The 25,826-nt window shown below is 36.2% G+C and overlaps 1 protein-coding gene and 1 long non-coding RNA gene across 5 annotated transcripts in view; one reads left to right on the top strand and one right to left on the bottom strand.

Moving 5' to 3' along the window:
* LOC127870880 (prestin-like) overlaps window positions 1–15,874 on the top strand; it is a 36,070-nt gene extending 20,196 nt beyond the window's left edge. For both annotated transcript variants that reach the window (XM_052413468.1, XM_052413459.1), the window contains 4 exons: window positions 12,231–12,428; window positions 13,145–13,199; window positions 14,404–14,561; window positions 15,286–15,874. In XM_052413468.1, the coding sequence (XP_052269428.1) occupies window positions 12,231–12,428; window positions 13,145–13,199; window positions 14,404–14,561; window positions 15,286–15,306 (432 nt within the window). In that variant the 3' untranslated portion in view covers window positions 15,307–15,874. The remainder of the gene's footprint in view (window positions 1–12,230; window positions 12,429–13,144; window positions 13,200–14,403; window positions 14,562–15,285) is intronic.
* On the bottom strand, window positions 5,961–11,497 carry LOC127870898 (uncharacterized). 3 transcript variants are annotated; one of them, XR_008044973.1, is made up of 4 exons: window positions 11,346–11,497; window positions 10,519–10,630; window positions 7,794–7,874; window positions 5,961–6,248 (listed from the first exon to the last, which is right to left on the bottom strand). It is a non-coding gene; the product is annotated as an uncharacterized LOC127870898 (long non-coding RNA). The 3 variants fall into 3 exon arrangements; XR_008044990.1 differs by lacking the exon at window positions 11,346–11,497 and adding an exon at window positions 11,219–11,340; XR_008044982.1 differs by lacking the exon at window positions 11,346–11,497 and adding an exon at window positions 11,209–11,334.
* Window positions 15,875–25,826: the final 9,952 nt, after the last annotated feature.

Raw genomic sequence — 25,826 nt, 5'->3', positions numbered from 1 at the left:
AAAAATAACTGTCCTGGCGTTGACGTCGCCATCTTGACTTTCACGTGATTACTCACTCTGTAAAAGATAAACATGCTTCGTAGTTCAGTTGGAAATCAATTAGTGTTCATAAGACACGCACAATCTCCAACAAACACACGTGACTGACTTAGTCGGTTTGTATGGAAAGCCAAAGGGGACCCCCGCTAAAATACTTATACTTATATAGTAAATATCGGGATTTTCATTTTTCGCGGAACTTTCACTTTCCGCGAAAAACCGAGGCCAGCATAGCCATAAAATACTACATACAAATCGAAATCTAAAAAGCGCGAAACTTTCATATATTTTCCGTCGGAACAATTATCTTTCAACCCTGGAGAGAATGCGGGCTCAAATAATCGCGCGGAACCTAAATATTATCTACTCTGTACAAATAGTAGTGTATAAAATCGCGCGGACCTTATCCACAAAGCGCGGAACACAAATATCTTCCGCGAAAATTAAGCATTGAATAACTGTACAAATCTCGGGTTGCTATGTAAATTGCGGGTTGCTAATGACTAATAATTACTCCGCGCGATTTTCAATAGCATTGAATTACTGCACGAAATTCGGGTTGCTATGTGGTTACGCGATAAAATTTGATTGGTTCCGACACCTAGAAAGAACCTATCAAAACTCGCGTCTTATCCAGCATTCATGCAGTCATCATGATGACGGTTGTTTCACATTAACACAAAAAATTTTAAGGGCGAAAGAGTGATCAATTTTGATGACATTAGCAATGAGGTTAGTATTTAACATACATGAATTTTAATGCAATTAAAACAGCTCAAGAGTATCGAGTGTTGTTTTCACGGTTTGTCTATATGCAAACGTCTCTGATTAAACATAAACACCCGCAAAAACACGTCATAATCATATGTCGGCAAATAATGAAATACAATGTATAGTGTTTGTGTGTAAGAAACATCTTCCCTTAAGCTCAGTTAGTAGAGAGCCAAGTTATTGTTATGGCAGTCGTATACTCTAGTCCAGCGCCGTATACATCTTCAATTAAAAAGAAAAAGAACAAGGCTTTACAGGCAATTCATCCCAAAGGCAACTCGTACCTTGGTCAACTCGTACCCATTTTTAGCTCGGCGTTTTCGGAGAAAACCCGAGGTATTGTCATAGCCAGCTCGTCGTCCGCCGTAGGCGTCGTGCTAAAACCTTAGCATTGGCTCTAAAATCAAAGTGCTCCTCCTACAACTTTGAAATTTCATATGTAGATGCACCTTGATGAGTTCTACACGCCACACCCATTTTTGGATCACTAGGTCAAAGTCACTGTGACCTCTAATATAAAACTTTAACATAGGCTCTAAAATCAAAGTGCTTCCACCTACAACTTTGAAACTTCATATGTAGATGCACCTTGATGAGTTCTACACGCCACACCCATTTTTGGGTCATTAGGTCAAAGGTCAAGGTCACTGTGACCTCTACTATAAAACTTTAACATTGGCTCTAAAATAAAGTGCTTCCACCTACAACTTTGAAACTTCATATGTAGATGCATGTTGATTTGTTCTACACGCCACACCCATTTTGGGGTCACTAGGTCAAGGTCATTGTGACCTCTAAAAAAAAAAATCTGACAAGCACCTGTAGCAGAGCGTGGCATCCGTTATGTGGTGCTCTTGTTGTCAACTCGTTCTTCATTCAAACTATTCAACTTGTTTCATTTGTCTTATTTTGTCACAATTGTAAAATTCTTGAAAGACATCAACCACAAGTGTCAATTTTCATCAACACTTTCGCTGCTTATACATATCTGCAGCAGACAACTTGCGTGAGCAATGCTTAGATAATTTAAGTTGAAACATCAAGAGGAAAATAAAAATTGTTTGGGTAGGTACAAGTTGACTAAAAAACAGGTACGAGTTGACCACAATGGGTAGGTGTTTACCACGGAACAATTTGACCGGCATGCAGAACAAGATTATTGATTATTATATTTAACTGTCACACAAATCTGAAAGATAACAATGTATTACAAACACAATGACTGTCAAGACATTCTAAACTCTTACAGTTAACATATAACAGGTGTACACATCTGATATACTGACCAAATTAAATAACTCAAGATTCACACCAGATACGACACATTTTCAAAACTTAACATTTTGTCTGCATGCCACGCCAATTTAGTCCAAAAATTTTGATTCAACCAGTGAATTCTGAGCTATATTTCTTAAAGCAGAATGCACATTATGTCTAAAAAGTGTTTTTCGGCTAATTTCTGTTATGAACTATCTTCACACAAAGCATCTGGTAAACCTTCAGATATTAATAGCAGAATGCAAATAATAAGTATAATGTCCTGTATTGTAGAAGAAATACATGTAGTAAAATAATATGATAGTATGAAACATGGTTTTTGTATTTTATAGCTGTAGCAGTGTTCCCAACTTGAACATCATCTTCTGTGTACATATCTGGAGCAGAACCAGCTTGCCCATCTGACATCTGTTGTGGACAACCGAGTCAGAGCCAGCTTGCACGTCATCTGTTGTGGACATCCGTGTTAGAGCCAGCTTGCACGTCCTCTATTGTGGACATCGGTGTTAGTGCTAGCTTGCACGTCATCTGTTGTGAACATCCGTGTAAGAGCCAGCTTGCACGTCATCTCTTTTGGACATCAGTGTTAGAGCCAGCTTGCACATCCTCTGTTGTGGACATCCGTGTAAGTGCTAGCTTGCACGTAATCTGTTGTGGACATCTGTGTTAGAGCCAGCTTGCACGTCATATGTTTAGGACATCAGTCAGAGATAGCTTGCATGTTATTTACTTGTGGACATTAGTCAGAGCCAGCAAGGACAATCTCTGTTGTGGATATCTGTCTTAGAGCTTGCACGTCATCGGATGTTCACATCCTTGTAATAACCAGCTTGCACATCAACTGATGTGGAAATCTGAGTCAGAGCCAGCTTGCACATCATCCGTTGTGGACATCTCTTTATGATTCTACTCTTTGCTTAGATTGACACTGTGACTTTAGTGTAATATGTTACAACCTTAAGCTATTCCTATTGTTGAATAAAAATATTGTGTCATTAAAATATATTTTGTTGGATAATTTGTATGTTGAGTTGTATTGTTTGGTCATTGCAAAGTATCAAGTTATTTTAAAACAAGAACAAGATGTGTTTGTGAAACACAATGTCCCCCTATATGACGTTTGACCTTGTAGAATGACCTTAACCTTGACCCTTCACCACTCAAAATGTGCAGCTCCATGAGATACACATGCATTTCAAATATAAAATTGCTAGCTTCAATATTGCAGAAGTGACATTACATGAGCAATTTTGACCCATATATTTGACCTTGAAGGATGACCTTGACCTTGACCTTTCACCACTAAAAATGTGCAGCTCCATGAGATACACATGCATGCCAAATATCAAGTTGCTATCTTCAATATTGCAAAAGTATTCATAAAATTAGCAATTTGGGCCACATATATTTGACCTCTGACCTTGAAGGATGACCTTGACCTTTCACCACTCAAAATGTGCAGCTCCATCAGATACACATGCATGCCAAATATCAAGTTGCTATCTTCAATATTGAAAAAGTACTCATAAAATGAGCGATTTTGGCCACATATATTTGACATCTGACCTTGAAGGATGACCTTGACCTTTCACCACTCAAAATGTGCAGCTCTATGAGATACACATGCATGCCAAATATCAAGTTGCTATCTTGAATATTGAAATACTGCAAAAGTGTACATTAAATGAGCGATTTTGACCCATATATTTGACCTTCAAGGATGACCTTGACCTTTCACCACTCAAAATGTGCAGCTCCATGAGATACATATGCATGCCAAATATCAAGTTGCTATCTTCAATATTGCAAAAGTTATTGCAAATGTTAAAGTTGGCGCAAACCAACCAACCAACCAACAGACCAACAGACAGGGCAAAAACAATATGTCCCTCACTACTATAGTGGGGGACATAAAAAGCTCATCTTTCATCATGTATTTATATTAAAATTCTTGAATGTTAGTGAAGGTACAGTTCATATAATTAAAAGCAATTGTAATATGATTGCTTGTGTTTTATTGCACAGTGAATACCATCTTGTCTTAATGCTGACATATAGAACGGAGAAATAGTAAACTGTCGTTTTTATATGCAATGGGATTGTATATCAAGACTTGTATGTTCAGATGAAAAAATTGCCATAATTTTTCTCTTTATATTTTATTCCTGCTAAATGGTTGATGCAATAAAGTTAAGTCTTTAATGACTTGTGTTTCTTGTAATATTATTTGTAAGCAAATTTGGCTGTAGTATTAGATGCATGCTGTACAAGATACTGTAGATCAACATTATATTGTTTGAGTATGAATAGATAATTCAAGGTGCACAGCCATTAATTTTGCCATCCACCATCTCCGATTTTGGTTAGACAGTTGCAAGTTACTTGCATAAGTATGAAGTCTTAAAATAACTTAAGTATAATTGCTGTTGTGTTATTATTAACCTTTTCCTGCTCTGAGGAAATTTTAAATTTTCTAAATGCAAACATCATAAAACCAGAACAGCCTGCAAGTAACTCACAATCTGTTCAGGTTTTATGCTGTTTGCTGCTCATCAGTATCCATGGGTTGGAAACAAAGCCTTTAAAACTTTAATATAGTAAGAAAGGTCTTAAATTAAATTTATTCTCGAATGTGTCTTAGTGCGTTTTTGAGTGGAACAGGGTTAAATGTCTCATTTTGTTTTTGATTAAGCTTTTTATTGCAAATTCATTAAACATAAATTGGTAACCTTGGGTATCCAAAAGGAATCCAAATTTTACTAGCCATAGACTTTCCAAAATGCAATTGTTTCTGAGAAGTATTTTTCTCTAGAAGGTTGCAAAACTCCTAAGCAATTCCTTTTTGGGCTAATATTAGGGCTTATGCGTGTAACACCCATTGACACATTATTAAATATACATTGAAAGGTCATTGTTCACAAAACAGATCATGATATAACATGATGCAGCATTTTGTACTATATCAAATTAAATGTTGCTGAAAACAGTAGAATATTCAAAGTATGGACATTTTATTCTGTTAATAATGCTATCTTTCTAACATTACAAATCAATAAAGCATGCTTAACAATAGCAGAACTCTTTTGACTTTTAATTATCTTTTCCAGTCTTTAAATCTTTACAAAATTCATTGTCCCACTAACACCATCCTATAAAACAGGTTATGGCTTCCAATTGTTAATCGACTATAAAGCATGAACAAAGGCACAAATATTGCAGTATCTTTTGCAAATGATACAAATGTCCATGGCCTCGATACGGAACAAAAAGCAAGATTTCTTGTCAGGCGGTAAGCTGAATCCTCAAGAACATTCAAAAAATGTCCATTTAATGCGCCACTGGGCCGTTCCTATTTAAAGGGGCCTTTTCACAGATTTTGGCATTTTTTTAACTTATTCATTAAACGCTTTATATTGATAAATGTAAACATTGGATCATAAAAGCTCCAGAAAAAAATCAAGAAAAAAATTAAAAAAAGGAAAAGAACATTGCCTGGAGCAGGTTTCGAACCAGTCACCCCTGTAGTCCTGCCAGAGTCCTGAAGTAAAAACGCTTTAGCCTACTGAGCTATTCCGCCGAGTACACATTCTTGATTTATTTTATACCTTATATAAGCAATCTTCGTAGTTTCACAAAATTTAACGACAAAAACAGAACTCTCCAAATTATTCAATCGTTTCGCGTTGCAACGCTTTATAATTTTTAGGTTTTAAAATCGTCAAAAGATGCATATAATGGCTATATTAGAGCATGGTTAATGTTCAGTATTACTGTTTCCTCACAAATATCATAACTAAAACGAAAACTTACGAATCTGAAACAACTTTTTTCAATTTTGTCAATTTACCAAAGCGTGAAAAGATCCCTTTAAATGGGCATCATGCACAGAACTTGGCCAACCAGGTCATATGTCCAAACATTTCAAGTTACTGTCACAGACTGCTTGAAGAACTAAACTGCTGATAAACAAGGACCTATGCTCAGATGTTGAAGCAGGACATGCACTGTGGGTTCCATCAACAGTCCAATCATTCTACATCATTCATGAAATCCATAGGCAATGATCTTCAGCTCATGACGAGATTCTGGAAATCTGATGTACTGCTCCATCATTGCTGACAAGACTCTACATGTTGAAATAACTGTGTAATGTTGAGTCCCTGAAATACAAAAGTATAATTCATGCTAGAGTTAAGCCATATTAATTATGCTTGATTGCATTTAAAGCTTTAGGCTTATTAAGAAATTCTAGAGTCCGTTTTCTGGGAGTAATCAGTACTTTGTATATATGAAGATAAAGAGACCACTAATAAACAGGGTTGAACCCAAAATGTTCCCATCACTAGGTGAACACCATATCCACTACGCCAGCCTGACAAAGTAAATGAAGTGAAGCTTCTAAGTTATGTCTCATTTGATTGTTAACAAGAGCACCGCCCTGCGGGTTCAGACCTCTCATCATTTTTTTTTTAAGTTGAAGGGACCTATCTCAATACTTCAATCACAAAGGAGGGAGAGGTGGGGTGGAGAAGGGTGTATAGTGTGGTGGTGTGGTCATTTATAACACTATCTTTCAAAAATGAAAAAATGATAACAATAAATATTTGTGTTTTTTAGCCATGTTTAAATAAAATGGGCGGGGGGTATAGTGTGAGGGTTTGGTCATTTATTAGATGATCTTTCAAAATGAAAAAAAAGTACTTTTTTCTTTTGGGGGGGGGGGCGTGGGGGATGGTTTGGGTGGAGTCTATTGTGGTATGTCAGATAAGAGTTGCTTTGTAACGCTTGTAAAGAAGTAATGGAAATTTTAGCAAAATTTAATAATTTCACCTTGAGAGTCATGGTCATTCAAAGGTCAAGGTAAAATTCAACTTGCCAGCTACAGTAACTTATGATAGCATGACAGTATTTGAAGTTTGAAAGCAATAGCCTTGATACTTGAGAAGTAAAGTAGATCAAAACACAAAATTTAACCATATATTCAAAGTTACTAAGTAAGAAAAGGACCATAATTCTGTCAAAATGACAACCAGAGTTATTCAACTTGTCCTGTACTGTCCCCTTATGATAATTTGCGAGTGTTCCAAGTATGAAAGCAATATCTATGATACTTTAGGAGTAAAGTGGACCAAAACACAAAACTTAACCAAAGTGTCAATTTTCTAATAATAAAAAGGGCACATAATACTTTCAAAATGCCAGTCAGAGTTACATAACTTTGTCTGCACAGTCCCTTTATGATAGTAAGTGTTGCAAGTATGAAAGCAATAGCTATGATACTAAAGGATTAAAATGGACCTAAACACAAAACTTAACCAAATTTTCACTTTTCTAAGTATAAAAAGGGCACATAATTATGTCAAAATGCACGCCAGAGTTATCTAACTTTGCCTGCCCAGTCCCCTCATGGTAGTAAGTAAATGTACTAAGTTTTATACTTGATACTTTATGAGAAAAGTGGACCTAAACACAAAATTTAACCGGACGCCGACGCCAAGGTGATGACAATAGCTCATAATTTTTTTTCAAAAAAATAGATGAGCTAATAAATAAAATGTAACAGATTGCACACTTGATTACACGATTTTTCATTAATACTCCTTTGGCTTTTTATTTACATATGAAGGCTAGGGCCACTTTCTGCGAGCCTTACAAAAAAACTAACCATATTTGCAATTGTCAAGCCTCCTTCACATAAAATTTACCTTTGCTTATTCCAATATCCTTTTTCCAACAGACATTGTGCGCTCACGTACCATACATGGTGCCACAGTTTCACAGAATTCCTACAAAACAAGGGCTGTTTGTAAAACATGCATGCCCCCCATATGGGTTCTCCGTTGTAGTGACAGCCATTGTGTGAATATGTTTTTTGTCACTGTGACCTTGACCTTTGACCTAGTGACCTGAAAATCAATAGGGGTCATCTGCCAGCCATTATCAATCTACCTACAAAGTTTCATGATCCTAGGCCTAAGCGTTCTTGAGTTCTCATCGGGAAACCATTTTACTATTTCGGATCACTGTGACCTTGACCTTTGACCTAGTGACCTGAAAATCATTAGGGGTCATCTGCCAGCCATTATCAATCTACCTACGAAGTTTCATGATCCTAGGCCTAAGCATTCTTGAGTTCTCATCCGGAAACCATTTTACTATTTAGGATCACTGTGACCTTGACCTTTGACCTAGTGACCTCAAAATCAATAGGGGTCATTTGCGAGTCATGATCAATGTACCTATGAAGTTTCATGATCCCAGCCCCAAGCGTTATCATCCGTAAACCACCTGGTGGACGGACCGACCGACAGACAGACAGACCAACATGTGCAAAGCAATATACCCCCTCTTCTTCGAAGGGGGGCATAATAAATGAAGTATACATTTACAACTCAAATTTCTTTTAAAAGAATGTGTAGGTAACTCAATTCCCTATATATTACTTTATTGTTATAAAATAAATTTCTTAATATTTAAACAGACATTTAACAAAAATTAACTTGATTCATCAAATTAATCATAATCGAATAATAGACCAGTTTCACAATATGAACACCGATACTATTTTAAGATATCAATCATATCACCTGACGCGTCGAATTGCAGAACGAGGCTGAACGTGTAACAGCATTTTCTTTTGCTATGCAAATTGCGTTGAATATCAAGATTTTAATGCGAACTGACACTGGTTACAATTAAGTCAAACATATGCATACAGACAACCATCACATGTCATGCTGTGTTAAGTCAATAAATTAATAAGTAATTCTTATATAAAAATTATAATACCTAAATAATAATTCAAGGACATAATATTTAATACTATTAGTGTATATTAATAAATTATATTTAATCTTTATAAATAACACGAGATGTGTTCATCAGAAACACAATGCCCCCCTACTGCGCTGCTTAAAAAAAAAAGTTTTTTTTTTTTTGACCTTTGACCTTGAAGGATGACCTTGACCTTGAACTTCCACCACTCAAAATGTGCAGCTTTATGAGATACACATGCATGCCAAATATCAAGTTGCTATCTTCAATATTGCAAAAGTAATGGCCAACGTTAAAGGTTTTTTTCGGTCGGACGGACAGACTGACATACTGACTGACTGACAGTTCAACTGCTATATGCCACCCTACCGGGGGCATAAAAATACGAGTTACCCATAAGCATCAGAGTAAATGTGGTCTGAAGACTAAACATCGATTATTGCACAAATCGAAGTCATAAATTAGCAGTATACAATACAAAGTATTATAAGACTACAATTCTCAAAGGTATGGATGTATTAGTGTGTGAACTATTTCATAAATCATAGAACATGTAAGAGTTGAATCAAGCATAAGACAAAGTCCTATAAAATAGAAGAAAATGACACTAATGTTTATATTTAAAATATATAGGTATAAAGCACTTTATAATTATGATAAAACTGGCTAATATCTATAAAGTATTTAGTTTCTGACAATCTGTTTGGACAGATGACTTTCAATGTTGACAATATCTTTTATGTTCAATGAAAGCAACAATTGAGAATTTGGCGTTAAATTATTCCAAAAAACAGCTACGCAATGCTACAACCACGAGAAGGCATGGTCACATGGAGGTGTCATTAATTGTGTTAAATGACCAGATATCTGCAACCTGTGGATTATGACATCACGTTGTTATTTAGTATTTGTCTGCACAGTATCTGATCATAACGAGGTTATGGGTTTGTGGTGAATACAGGGGCATTTAAACGCAAGATCTATCAATAAACAAAATAATTGATTGATCGCCCAAATAATGCGCAAACAAAGAGTGTCAGATAATCCAATAAGTGTTAGACTGTCAATTTACACACACTAAGAATTGAAAGCCATACTTGGAGTGTCAGAATTTGTGCAAAAAAATTGAATACAAACAAGTACTTTAATCAAGAAAATGTATTTCATATATTGGCACTTAAAATGGAAAGTATATATTAAGTAATCAACGGCTGATTCTGACGAAGTCAACTTGTGTTGGCAATATCATTAAATCGCTGAATGATCAAAAGCAGAGCGATATTGCGACGCACTATTAGAAATCTCTACACATTAAGCCTCATTCTCGAATTCTGCAAATCATTTGACTACACGCTATTTGCTTATTGTGAAAAGGGTCTATTCACTTATAAATATTTTAAAGAAGTAGATTTTCCATCACTACAGCAGCTGCACTTTCTTAAAGGAAGTTTGGGAGTAAAATAGATCTACTCCAAGTTTTTGTCACAAAAAACTTCCAACATACAACACTTTCAAGTGGAGAATTAGCCGCATTTAGTGGATGATTTAGAAACATGATTAATTAAAATTATAAGTAATAGCTATTGAAAAGTTAAGTTATCCAGTTATTCTTGCTGCAATGTGGATAAGAATAATACAAACCAATAGCTGACAAACCTGATATCAGTGATATGTTGACCTTTGAAGTTGAAATTGAGACCTGAAATCTGTCTGTATAGAGAGGCACAATTTGTTTGGCATATCTTCAACCATTACTGGCAACACACACCTACAAAATTTATATATAAATTATATTAAAACATAAATTTATTAATAATTTTATTTATTAATTTATGACGAAATGTTTTAATCTAGGTCAGCTATAACGAAACTAAAAACGGATTAAAAACAATACCTTAATTCCTTATTTTAATTAATAGGTTGAAAACAAAAATAAATGTATTAATATATTGACGTTCAACTGAACGAATACAAGACACAAGTACATTACATTACAATAAGTTATTATTTCAGTCGCATTCGGAGAAAACTGGGCTTAGTGCATGTGCGTAAAGTGTCATCCCAGATTAGCCTGTGCAGTTCGCACAGGCTAATCAGGGACAACACTTTCCACATAAACTTGATTTTCGGTAAGGAGGGACTTCCTTGAAATTAAAAATACCATAAAAGCGGAAAGTGTAATCCCTGATTAGCATGTGCGGACTGCACAGGCTAATCTGCGATGACACTTTACGCACATGCATTAAGCCCAGTTTTCTCAGAACGCGGCTCATTTAATTAACAATTGTCAACATTATGCATATTATCGGATAGTTTTACACAATATTAAAAAGTACAAATAAAAACCTGGTAATACATGTAAATGATCGTATGCAATAAAGTTATTGATCCCAATCTGATCTATTTCCGAATTATCTGCGAATCCATCGAGTAGAAACTATAACCATGAAATTCGCTCCGCCATCTTGAAACGTTATACTTACTGAACGCACTGATTGTGTTGCATTTGTTACAAAGTATCTGATTGGTTATTTCTAAGTATCGGATCCAATCAAATTTTTCGGGTAACTAGGGATTCTAACACCTAACAACCCGAGATTTGTACAGTAATTCAATGCTTAATTTTCGCGGACGATATTTGTCTTCCGCGCTTTTTGGATCTGGTATTTACTGGATTTTCTCTCTTTAATAGAAACCTTAAAATAGCATTCTACAATCTCCGCGCGATTTTAAACACTACTATTTGTACAGAGTAGATAAATAAGGTTCCGCGCGATTAATTGAGCCCGCTTTTTCTACAGGGTTGAAAAATAATTGCTCCGACGGAAAATATATTAAAGTTCCGCGCTTTTTAGATTTCGATTTGTATGTACTGTTTTATGGCCATGCTAGCATTGGTTTTTCGCGGAAAGTGAAAGTTCCGCGAAAAATGACAATCCCGATATTTACTATATAAGTATATGTATTTTAGCGGGGGTCCCCTTTGGCTTTCCATAGGTTTGATCTTAAATAACGTAGAAACTTAATTATGGTACGCGGATCGTAACCTATGTTTTACAATCAATTTCTTCTTTAATATTTGTGTGCTATTGACATTATGCGAAACTGAACTTTTTGACGGAATCAACACTGTTATAAACCAAAGCGTAGCAATAATCATAAAACGTTTCCGCAAATATATCCAAGAACAATCGTACAATGTAACAAAGCGCTTATTTGATATGTTCGCTTCGTTTTATGATATTAAATCACATTTGAGCGATTTTTATTTATTGATGGTGTTGGTATTGTTTGCGAAATCGTTGGTAAAAAACGTACCTTTTAAGTAATCGTTCACTCTTTTTAAAATATAATTTTGGGTATTCCAGAGTTCAACTCATGTCAACGGCAATTCAGCGTTACCACTGTCCCACTCGGAGAGTAAAATTACGGTAGACCACGCCTTTCCAATTGCGGACCCCAAGGAAATCCCCACAATGGAGTTCAAGTACCCACTCTCTCACATCATCCTCGACTTATCCGCTGTCGCTTTCGTCGATTCTGTCGGTTGCAAGGTCCTCAAAAATGTACGTACTGTTATCTCGTCTTCTTTTTTGGTGCAGCAATATGATTTGTGCAGATATATTTAGGAAATTAACATTTGAACCCATTTATGTCTAGTGGATTCTCCCATCCTTCTAAATTGGATCCATTTATTTCCATAATTAGGGGTGTCTAGTATATTTATTTCTATATTTAGAATATTTCTTACGGAAATTCCTTAAGGGAAACAGCGCAGACCCAGATGAGACGCCGCATCATGCGGCGTCTCATCAGGGTCTAGCCTGTTGGCCAAGGCCTTTTTTCTAGACGCTAGGCATAAATGGGTTAAATATAAACGGAAGGTAAGACAACAAACTCGTTTTAATGCTTGTATAAATCTGTTACGTAATAATACAAAGTGATATATCTCGTGGGTTATATCTCATGAAGAAATCATATTATTACTGACTGCATCATCCGAAATATCACTTATACAATGTATTATTATACATAATAAAATCACGATTTTGTACGTTCCTGATATCCCTTATCAGGAACGTACAAAATCGTGATTTTATACCTAATTGTGCATCTTACAAAACTGCATTTGTTACCGTTTGTGTTTACTCTTGATATTGCGAAACTGGTTAGCAGAGTTTTTGTCAGCATTGAATGCGTTGCCGAATTATGTGTTTTAAAATTCAAAATAAAATAAAATTGTTTTAGATTCAACATAATTATTTTCGTTAATGTTCAACAGATTATTCAAGAGTATGCTAGCGTGGACGTGAAAGTATGGATTGCTAACATCTCTGGTGAGTAAACAAAGCTAATGCTAATATGAATAAACATACTAGACCAATTGCCTGTGAAATGAAATTTGCACATCAATAAATATGTATTAATGCATCATAAACATGTAATATAATAACACATTATATTTAACACAACATAATCGTGCAAACTATGTACAAAATAAAACATTTATCTTTGAACAAGTATTTGTGTATGCAATCGTCATAGTTTGACTTATATTCGTTGTATAATTTCTTCAAATGGATTTCATTAAATTGTACCTCTTCCTTAATATCATGTTAGTAAATTGTCCCGAACATTTTTCACTTTACACAAATGCATTAAACGCCGTTTTCTCAGAGCGCGATTCATTTCTATTATCTATAAATTGGGGTCGCCGTGGTGTTATGGATATGGTGTCCGCCTATCGACCGGGAGGTAACGGGTTCTATCCCCGATATGGTGTCCGCCTATCGACCGGGAGGTAACGGGTTCTATCCCCAATATGGTGTCCGCCTATCGACGGGAGGTAACGGGTTCTATCCCCACTGATATGGTGTCCGCCTATCGACCGGGAGGTAACGGGTTCTATCCCCGATATGGTGTCCGCCTATCGACCGGGAGGTAACGGGTTCTATCCCCGATATGGCGTCCGCCTATCGACCGGGAGGTAACGGGTTCTATCCCCGATATGGTGTCCGCCTATCGACCGGGAGGTAACGGGTTCTATCCCCACTGATATGGTGTCCGCCTATCGACCGGGAGGTAACGGGTTCTATCCCCACTGATATGGTGTCCGCCTATCGACCGGGAGGTAACGGGTTCTATCCCCGATATGGTGTCCGCCTATCGACCGGGAGGTAACGGGTTCTATCCCCGATATGGTGTCCGCCTATCGACCGGGAGGTAACGGGTTCTATCCCCGATATGGTGTCCGCCTATCGACCGGGAGGTAACGGGTTCTATCCCCACTGATATGGTGTCCGCCTATCGACCGGGAGGTAACGGGTTCTATCCCCACTGATATGGTGTCCGCCTATCGACCGGGAGGTAACGGGTTCTATCCCCACTATTGGAGCGATTGTTTTAGATCTCCCTCATAGACACAACGTACTGATTCTAGGCCCAGAAAACAGACTCGATACAGTTTCCAATAAGTAGCAAGTACTTTAAATGCAATCGAGCTAGAATAAATTGGTTTAAACAAAATTTATATAATCTCAGACGACATTTGGAACATCTTTGACGTCACTGACGTGATTGGCAAGCACAAGGAGAGCATCTACCTCACCGTAGATGACGCCTATAAAGCGGCCAAAGACGAGGTGGACAACGAAAAGAACTGCAACGTGAAGTGCGACGGTGAAAACGGCGTGGCAATTGTAAGTGATCTATGTGTAGCATTCGAATAACAAATGCTGTATTGCTTTCTAGCAAATGTATTTTCGAAGCACTTTCGATACGCACTTAAATGTTTAAAGGTTGCTTTAAACGATATTAGCGAATATAATGACTCATAACTTACGGTGTAAGTCACTTATTAATTTAAAGCACGTTATAACGAATATTATCAAAATTAAATAAAAGACACAAAGTTTGTTATTATTTCCAGTACTGCTGATGCATACCGAATGCCACGTATTAGTGTAGTTCAGTTCGCTTTTGGTGCTCTACCTCTTCAGATAAACTAAGATCTTGCATGTTTACACTATTTTAAATAAACACGCCATTTTTTATCGTATATAACGGATTGGTTTAGCATTGCAACCCAATTGCAGTTATGATTTTTTTAAGCGACACTTAATGTCGTGGCTTTTACCTTATGTATTTCATATAGCATTTGAACTGTGCTCTGTGAAAAGGGGTTGTAATGCATGTGCGTAAAGTGTCGTCCTTGATTAGCCTGTACAGTCCGCACAGGCTAATCAGGGACGAAACTTTCCGCGTTTTTGGTTTGTTTCGTTTACATACAGTCTCTTCTTAGCAAAAATCTAGTTCAGGCGGAAAGTGTCCCAGATTAGCCTGCGCGTACTGCGACACTTATCGCACATTTATTTAAAAAAAATCCGTTTCACAGAGCACGGCTCCTTTGTTTGTTCATTGCAGATATCAGATATGCGCGTTTGATGACACGCTTACAGAGAACTTTGTGGCAACATACAAACAGAAGGAGAAGATCTCGTTGTGTTATACGTTAACAGGAGTGAGTTTTCTCTGGCCCGGTACATGAAAGGAAAAGGACTAGATTTCTATACGAGATGTTATACAAAGCAGTGGACAGTATCCAAAGTGTATTTGTGCTGTACATTTTATGAAGACTGTATAAACATATTGTTTAAGCCATTTTAAATGTAGTCAAAATTATGTACACGCATTTGTATATTATCTTTTACAATTTTGTATTTTTTTCATCGACGTATTGTATACTACAAAACCTAAATGTATCTAGTTTACCCATTTGTTATATGTTCATGCCTGTATACTTACAAGACACGCACACTGCTTGTAGCTGAATGAGCTTGGACGAGAACGGTCACAGCTACATAAACTTTGAAGTCCGAAAATGATATAGAAATGTCCAGTGCATGACAATTATGCATTTTAGCGCTTCATTTATACGATTTTATTTATAAGAAATAATATGCAAGAAGACAATTCTTGTTTGACCTTTAAGGTGTTAATTGATGAAGCTTATTATGTTCATGGTTGAAATGTCTGGAAACAAAAACTATCCTGTTAACAACTGCATTCTGAATAACGTCCAAGAAAGAAGTTCGTACACATAAGAAATACAATGGAATTAAAATTTCAATTGCGTTTTATATATCCCGAAATATATTATAATCAGAATCGTTTTTTCTTAATTTACTTGTTGTTGTATTGTATTTCCGTTTTCAACAATATTTCTGCCAATTTACGGTGGAATATTACCAAACTCACACTTTTCCTGAGCTTGGCGGTTTACCAGTACTTAGTTCACATACTCATGCCAGTTAGCGACAACTGCCCTCCTTGCATCAGATGTTAGGTGGGAGAACGGTCTTAGAAATAAATATAAACCTAACAATGAGTTTCTGATTTGTAGCCAAGCACTCTATGAACTGAGCTAGTCGGTCTTACTAGATGGCTATTAAAAGTTAAAGCATTTTACGGATACCATGATATTTATAGACGTTAACTAGACAATGCTTCTTTTATCTGTCCAAGGGCGTCGTTTCCAAGCGGAAATACGTTCACATGCGAAGGAATACTGTCTTAATATGCCGCCGACAGGCAATACGTAATGTAGTAATTCACCAATTTAATCCTAGCGTCTAGAAAAAAAGACCTTAAGAAACAGCGTAGACCCAGATGAGACGCCGCATGATGCGGCGTCTCATCAGGGTCTGCTCTGTTTGCTTAAAGGAATTTCTTTTAGAAATATTCTAAATATAGAAATAAATATACTACACATCCCTAATTTTGGAAATAAATTGATCCAATTTAGAAAGATGGGAGAGTCCACTAGGCATAAATAGGTTAATAGGTATTCACGAGACATGCGTATAAAGAAACTCATTGTACTGCAAGTAAAACGGGCTTGAATGAACAAAAAACTTAGTTATACTGTTGAAGTGTGATTATTAATGATATTAATTAATCTATTTTAAATCTATCAATAAAACGTTCGTTTATTTTTTTTACAAACCGGTTGAAAACAGCACTTCATTTAATTAAGTCTTTTAAGCGTTTATGCAGCAGTTTTTGCATGAGATACTACTAAAACAGTAAAACATTGAGTGAGTTCAAGGTTTCAACAGATCGTAAAACATAGAGTCATTCAATAGACGTTAAAGGTCGACCATGTGCCAAATTATAAAGCAAAAAACAGCAACTTACGCCTGAGATTTAAATTAGCCACACGTTTTAAAATATGAAAAAGCTCAGTAAAAGCACACGAAGAATGATATTGTTGACATAAATTGTATTCAAAAATAGTTAAGCAGAATGCCACATTCCTGCACACACATCCCATTCCGGTAAACGACACCTACAGCCGGACTTAAGGTTTGTTACGTTTGCCCTTTTAACACAGACAAGTATAATGTTCAACGAAAAGGCATTTCTTCTCGATCGCCGCTTTTCTTAAAGTCTGGAGATAATTATGCAATTTGTCGTCTTCTAAATAGCCTCCATCATTCCGTACAGCTTGTCCTACAGACTCACAGGTTTTGGCCATACATTTTCTCGTATGTGTAAGTGGTCCCTGCATTTCTGGGGAATACGTTCCGTCGTTTGGTCGGCTTCCCTACACGGGGCATTTGTGAGATGGCGCAAGGCGGAACGTCTTGTACATGTGTTTTATTTGTCTATTGTGCCCTGTACGAAATTTTAAGATGATCACTTGTTCTAGTCGGGACAGGCGATGGTAGCCGTCATCAGGATGTTTAATTCTGAACAAGCACTGATGATGATTTTCATGTTTTCTAGAATAGCTATTTTGTCCTGTTTCTAATGTTTTCTTCTAGCGTTCCCATTCTCACTGCCATATTATTACCGTGTATATCGCTGTGAAAGTGCATCCACTCGCGTACATTTCTTAAGCACTTGATGTTTTGAAGTGTTGATGTAAGGCGAGTCAGTTATTGGATGTTGAAACTTGAAGTAAATTTACTGACAAAACATATGAAAGGACGTCTTGGTCTACTTTTCTGCTGATGATATTTACCAAATGGATTAAGGATTTGATCCCATCTTAAGTCAGTGGGGACCTTTTGATAATGCCTCTGTCTGTCACTGTTCGTCTTGGTACTGCAATACGCTCTCTATTCTTTGACTGCAGTTATTGCTGAATTAACTGTTTAGGGCATTATCCATGCTTCCACGGTACCTTTTAGCATTACCAGCGTCAGAGCTTTGACTGTGCTAGACAATTGTGGTGAGATGGTACTGTAACAAAGCCGGATCTGTTCAGCTTTCCTAATCCGAGGGCATGACCTGCGCGATCCGATCTTTATATACATTCGTTGAAGTCATAACAATAATCATGATTTACAAGAAAAGTAATATTTATATCTTAACTGACCATCATCAAGTGGTTTGTCAGCATAGGTATTTGATATCAGTTTTGCTTGGAACCAGTCAAATCTCTTCGATGGAGTTAAATCGGAAGAAAATTATTGACAGACGGCCCTCGTACCATTTGCAGCGTGGCATTTATCCCATTTATGCCTAGTGGACTCTCCCATTCTTCTAAATTGGATCAATTTATTTCCAAAATTAGGGATGTCTAATAAATTTATATCTATTTTTAGAATATGTCTTACAGAAATTCCTTTAAGCAAACAGCGCAGACCCTGATGAGACGCCGCATCTGGGTCTACGCTGTTTGCAAAGGCCTTTTTCAGGACGCTAGGCATAAATGGGATAATTATACGAGGCACACAGTAGGTGTTTTATTAATGACATAAATAGAAGCGTGTGTTGATATTTGTGACTGTGTTAAAAATTAAAATTCTCAATATACTTTGAATTTTTTGTTGCAATCGTAATCACTGTTCAAATAATAGTACAAATAGTAGTTAATTGACATATTTAAGGGATCTTTTCACGCTTTGGTAAATTGACAAAATTGAAAAAAGTTGTTTCAGATTCGCAAATTTTCGTATTAGTTATGCTATTTGTGAGGAAACAGTAATACTGAACATTTACCATGGTCTAATATAGCCATTATATGCATCTTTTGACGATTTTAAAACCTAAAAATTATAAAGCGTTGCAACGCGAAACGATTGAATAATTTGGAGAGTTCTGTTTTTGTCGTTAAATTTTGTGAAACTACGAAGATTGCTTATATAACGTATAAAATACGTCAAGTATGTGTACTCGGCGGAATAGCTCAGTAGGCTAATGCGTTTTTACTTCAGGACTCTGGCAGGACTCCAGGGGTCACTGGTTCGAAACCTGCTCCGGGCAATGTTCTTTTCCTTTTTTCAATTTTATTCTTGATTTTTTACTGGAGCTTTTACGATCCAATGTTTACAATTATCAATATAAAGCATTTAATGAATAAGTTAAAAAAAATGCCAAAATCTGTGAAAAGGCCCCTTTAAATGCCAGTCGAACGAGGTTATTAAGGAGACATAACTCAAGTATTTGGTGATGTAGTCCTGTACTTGGTATGTAAAATTTTGTAAAATGTAGTTGAGGGCGTTTCTCAGTGGAATTGAGTTTATGGGTTTGTAGACATGCAAAAAAACCGAGGTGCTTGTCTGGCATCATGCTACGTTTTAGCTATTATCGATTCAAAGATGGCCGCCATTGACATAATACAATTTTTACTTACCGTAACAACAATATACATTTATAATAAATATATATACTAACTAAATATAGTGTGTAGGATAAATTTAAGTTATCAATGCATCTTTTCAAAGTCAGAATGACCTTAAAACTGCATGTACAAGGTCATTTTGTTATAAATACCGCTCAGTCCTTTGATTCGTTGATTCTTTGATTTTCTGAATTAACAGCTTCAATTTTACTAAAATGTAACGCTTATTTATGCAGTTTTAATTGTCAAATGTTTATTTGCATATGGTATTTGTATTAAAATCTATAAAAATATGCAATAGACCCATTCCTCTTTATAGATAATCATTTAATGTTATGCTTATTAGTGCATTTTGATTGCAAAGATTGATCCGATCATTTTATTTACAAAAGCGAGAAAGTCACGGTAATGTATTGCGAAATGCGAATCTGTTAACCAAAGCTTGCTGGCTGTTATTTTGATAAACTTTGGTTTATTTAGTATGTTCCCATGTTTGATTAATTGGCTTTGTTTTTGTCAGCTCTTTTTCACAGATTTTGGCATGTATTGAAGTTTGTCATTAAATACTTTTAAATATAGTGATAAATGTAAGCAATGGATGTAAAAAGCTCAAGTAAAAAACAACAATAATAAAATTAAATAAAGAAAAAAGTAAGCCGCAACTGGGCTCGAACTACTGCCCCTGGAGTAAAAGTCATTCGCGCTGATACCATCAACGATGTATGCTATGATTTATGTAAGCAATGGTCTTAGTATCACAAAATATAACGACAACAACAGAACTCCCCAAATTATTCAATTCTTTCGCGTTTGAAACTCTTTATAATTTTCAGTATTCGACATCGTCAAAAGATGCATATATTGGATACTTGAGAGCATGGTAAATATTCAGTTTTACTGTTTACTCACAATTCTAACACGGCACGCGACTTGTTTTCTATAGACAAAGAAGGAAATCAAGTGTGGGTTATTCTACAATAACTTATGGGCGGAGCTTAATGTTTCGAAAATAGTTCCGAATAAGCAAATAACATATTGCAGTAAAATGGACGTGCTAAAACCCGCACGTAAAGAAATCTAATAAATGTAGCATGTATATAAATGTAATGAAACAACAAATTGTATAAATGGTGATAAGTGGCATAACGACGCCTACAAAGAATGTTATTTGTTAGGAAACGTACTTAAGAAAACATTTATAGCATGCCAGCTTTTTAGTAGCATCAATAAACGTGACGTCATTTAGTTCCTATGATTATTGTTTTCTATGAAAGTGACGTCATTTTCAAAATATTTATGAATGAAAACGACGTCATATGTTTGTACAATTCAATGACGTCACTAAATAGTGAACTTTGTACTAAGAACGGCGGAGTATTGAAAAATATAGTTCACGTCTTAGAGCGGAACCAAATCATTCAGAATCGTGTTAGAATCGAAATAATATTTTTCTATGATGGTTTTTGTCGAATAACCCACAGTAAGGATCAAAGATGCGTGTTATCAAATCACTCGTGCTTCGCACTCGTGATTTAATTACTACGCATCTATACTCCTTACTGTGGATTATTCGACAACAAACCATCATAGAAAAATATTATTTCTTAAATATAACTACAACGAAAATTTTCGAATCTGAAACATTTTTTTTTTTGTCAATTTACCAAAACCTGTTCCCCTATAACTGCACTATCCGTAGATGCAAAAGTTTTGATCATCGGGTGGCTGTGTCATTTATCATCTGGCGCCAGAATGCGGCACATAAAATACTCGTTTTCCTTCAAGCTAAACCGGCACTCACCATTGAAATGACTTCAAAACAGTTGTGCTCCTTTTTTAAGCAGGTATATTGCATAGAAGTATGTATTATCATAGTCATATGTAAATATATCTGCAGTTTACTTACTCTTACGCACGTTAACTGCTGGAAAGCGTAGGTTCACTCTGCGAACTGATGTTTTTGATACGTTTAACGAACAGAACAATTACATAATGAATGTCTTAGTAGTTCCACGACAATGCAATTTGGCGAAACATGAACATATTTGGTTTATAATTGTGACACTTAAAGAACACATATACTTCAGGAAAGTCAAATGCGGTATGATCCTATGCCGTTTCGAGTTTAAGCCGGTAACAACTACATAGTTACCGTTTTGGTTACGCGACATCATCACATACATGAATGGCAAGTTTGTGATGTTTAAAACATTAAATTCAATTTAGAATTGCTTTATAAAATATTATTTACATCACGGATATGTCGAATATAATATAAATATACGCTCGTTCATTGAAGGTATAAAAATGAAGCGTGATGCAAGTTCGTGTACCCCGCGCATAATACTGTTTTCTTCAATACAAACTGCGGTTTTTCGGCAAGTGAGTTTAATTAATCATCTGCCAATCCCATTTCCACCATATCTGACGCCTATGATTTAAAAGAAAACCGTCTCCCGCGAAGAATTCAGTGTTGTTGTTTTTTATTATTGCATAATTACTCACTTCTCATTTTAACGATGTTACAGTTATTTCGTCTTTAACTGAAAATATGCTTTTATTGGAAGTTATGTTAGAAAGTGATAATGGATTATAAGCCTCGTCATGTGAAAATGGGTCTTAAGCGATTGCGCAGGCGGATCTGGAGCTTTGCTGGTCGACCATTTTTGCATAACGCGAATCATTTATTTAGAAATTACTTTGGTCTGTTCTATTTTACTCCACATGCAAAACGTGTAAACAAAATGTAATAATTTAACCGATTTCAATACTGTTGTATATTTTGTTACATACAAAGACCTCTAGAATCGATTTCAACTGCTTTTGCATCTTCAATTTCACAATCGAACTAAATTTTGCGATTATATCATACTGCACTTTGACCACAGCTATTTCCAACACTGCACATATTATAAACTCTGTAGTATTATTGGCTAAATATTTTATCTTTAAATGCAAACAGGAAAAAAACACCACAAATACATGCCTGTGTGTCCTTTTTTACTAATATAATAAAACTTGAAGAATTAATCGCGACCACACACAATCAACTACATATATTACATACTCGCTGGGCGCCTTTTATGTTTTATTAGTATACCAACCCTAGAAAACAGTCTTAAATATACTGTATAGAATTGATACACCTACCTGAAAGCAACATAAACTCTTTTTATTTTTTGGACACTGTTGTAAACATATTTTACCCAAATCAACAATATTGTTTATAGATGCTTTGTACTATAAAGAAAACCAGGAAAAATGTGTTAACAGAAAAAAACATTTAATGTTAAAATGTTAAGAAAAATACTTTGAAAATATCTGAAGTTATTGGAAAACATTTGCAAAAATCTTGAGTGCATTTAAGACAGTTTTTCTTGCAGTTTGTGCCGATATCTTCAGATTTAAAAATAAATCCTTGAATACGTCTGAAATCGGTGCCAACATTTCACGTTACGTGCAGCATATACGCGTAATTCAATGCGGTACACATCAACATTTTGGCAAATAAGACATGCTTGTTAAATAAAGTTACTGTTATGAACGTTATATTGCCATAAGCAGCAAAAATACTTTGTTACACACAAATTTAAATTCTTAGGAAAATATGTTTAAAAAGTTATTTGAAATAAAAAGCTGCGTTTACATCCATTAACGTTTAACTGTGAAACCCACAAAGTCACGTGACCATGCACCCTGTATTCGCCCCTCCACCCCCCCCCCCCCTCCCCAGAGATGATGCATGTAAAATATGTTCAATTTAAGATCATTAGTGTGCACGGTCTTGCCTGTAAACGAACTAGCAATAAATGGAAATATACACCTGAAAACTAAAAATGGCTATCCTCCGTGAAAATCAACGGAGCGGATCGACCTGATCATTTGGTGAACTTTGGTAAAAAGATTTTACAAATGAAATATTTCTGTAACCACAGCAACTTCATTTTGTTCTTGTAAAAGAAACAGAAATAAAATGCATATTCCCAATAATTTCCTCGATACCCTTACCCAGTTTCATCAACCCGTCTTCTGTATTTTTTAGTTAACGCAGAAATCAGATTCGGGCGGAAGGACCGACACGTGGATATTCACGTCAGGCTTTTACAATCGGTGTTAAAATGTGGTTAAAATAGGGCTGTAATATACCTATTAACAATCGCACGTGTACTTTGCGTACAAGATGTTATTGTAAATCACTATGAGATGGCACGTTTCCATAACAAGCTTATATATCCGCCGAAAAGATATTTAATTTTGTACATGATACATGAATTCTTTGTACGAGCGACGCTGATTAAATACATGTATTGTCTTGTCTTTAAATGAAAATATGAACAGACTCCCATTACTTAGCCTATGTTATGTTAGCCCACTCACCATAATGGCGGCACGAATTACCCAAATCTACCCAAATCTACCCAAATCTTCCCAAATCTACTCAAATCTACTCAAATCTACCCCAAATCTACCCAAATCTACATAAAAATAATTATTTTACCTCATGTTTGTGTGATGGGCACTATTGTTTTGTTTAATGCTTCATTCTTTTCGTGACAATATGTAATTTCCCAATAAAAATACTTAAAATCAAATATACACTTGGAGACACTTCTAACGCATCACTTAATCATATCAATATAGCTCCCTTATTTTTGATCGGATTGTGTTGAAATTTGGACTAAGAATAATTCAACACATATCTGATATTTCCTGAAAATTAAATTGAAATTGAAAAACAACAAAATATAAAACTAACAAATTAAAAACGTCACTTCAAAAGTCAAATTCGCAAACTCGTAAACCGTAAAATAATAACAATGTGAAAAGCACGAATATCACGCATTTGAGTAACTAATACTTTGTGTGTCCTCCCATGGCTCTTACAACGTGTACACATCTATTTCTCATGGAAGCAACGTAGTTAATAATTAAACGTTGAGGGATATTACGCCACTCTTCCACAAGGGCATGTTCTAATTCACGTAAAGTCAGTGGTGCCACTGGTCTTCTGCGTACCCGCCTATCCAATTCATCCCAAAGGTGTTCGATTACATTTAGATTGGGTGACTTTGGGGGGTAAGGAAGCAGAAAAAGGTTCTGTTGTTGTAGTAACGCCTGCGTCGTGCGTGCTGTATGAGCAGGTGCTCCGTCCTGCAACAAAACCATGCCGCGTTCGCCGGCCCGTAGGTGCGGAATTGCAACTGGGAGCAAAACTTCCTGCTGATATCTAACAGCGTTTAGATTGTCGTGGATTATCACCAAATCTGTCTTGGTGTGTAACGACACTCCAGCCCACACCATAACGGAGCCACCTCCATAGGGATCACGCTGAAACACACAATCATCGTTTAGGCGTTCACCACGACGTCTGTATACGCGCATCCGTCCATCGTTGTGATACAGGTTGAAGCGACTCTCGTAAGTGAACAGGACGTGTGTCCAGTCTGCTCGTGTCATACGCTGGTGCTTACGAGCCCATCGGTAACGCAGCTGACCGAGGCGTGGTGTCAGAATGAGTCCCCGAAAAGGCCGCCAAGCTCGCAGTCCCTTAGCTCAGAGCCGCCTTACAACTGTTTTAGAACATACGGGTCTACCATGCGTTCCAATAGTTGCCCTCGCTGTATCTGCTGCAGTCCTGTAGCAGTTTTCAATGTGATTTGCAATAATCTGGGCATCTTGATACACCGTTGTAACCTTCCTGCGAGGTTGCCTTGGTACATCTGCAACTCTGCCGGTATTTTGGAATTTCTGCCAAAGCCTAACTATGGAGGACATATTTCTACCAAAGACACGTGCAACAAAAAAAATCCACAACTTTCTTAATTTAACATAACGACAATTTTAAATAGTTATATTTAATACAGTTAGGATGCATAAACATTAAACTTAATATTTTACAAATTATCAATAAACCGCATTAACTTACACGTCTTAATGACTGACCGGCCTGCAACATGCCTATTGCGCGGTTGCGCGCCTCTATATTTATCCGAGCCATATTGCTAATTTAAATTAATTTTATGTTTTTCTGGTGTAAAAACCCTTCCAGAAGGATTGAACTGAAAAAAAAACATTACAATAATATCGCGTTTTACCATTTCCACGTGCAAAAATATGGAACCACACCTACCCCACGTGCTAAAGCGTCCAATCGTCACGGATGAATGATTTTATCGTGAGCTTGCATAGAATATAGTTAAATGATCGCATGTAAAATTTTAAATCAATATCTTTACTCGTAACTGAGATATTCAAAATTGTAAAGTGATGCGTTAGAAGTGTCTCCAAGTGTAGATTACACACCACTTACTAATTAATCTTCCCAAATCTCTCC

This window comes from Dreissena polymorpha, chromosome 1 (assembly GCF_020536995.1).
Source record: "Dreissena polymorpha isolate Duluth1 chromosome 1, UMN_Dpol_1.0, whole genome shotgun sequence".
NCBI classification, from domain to species: Eukaryota; Metazoa; Mollusca; class Bivalvia; order Myida; family Dreissenidae; genus Dreissena; species Dreissena polymorpha.
The sequence above is the reverse complement of the archived record's forward strand: the minus strand, read 5'-3'. Positions and strand labels throughout refer to the sequence as shown.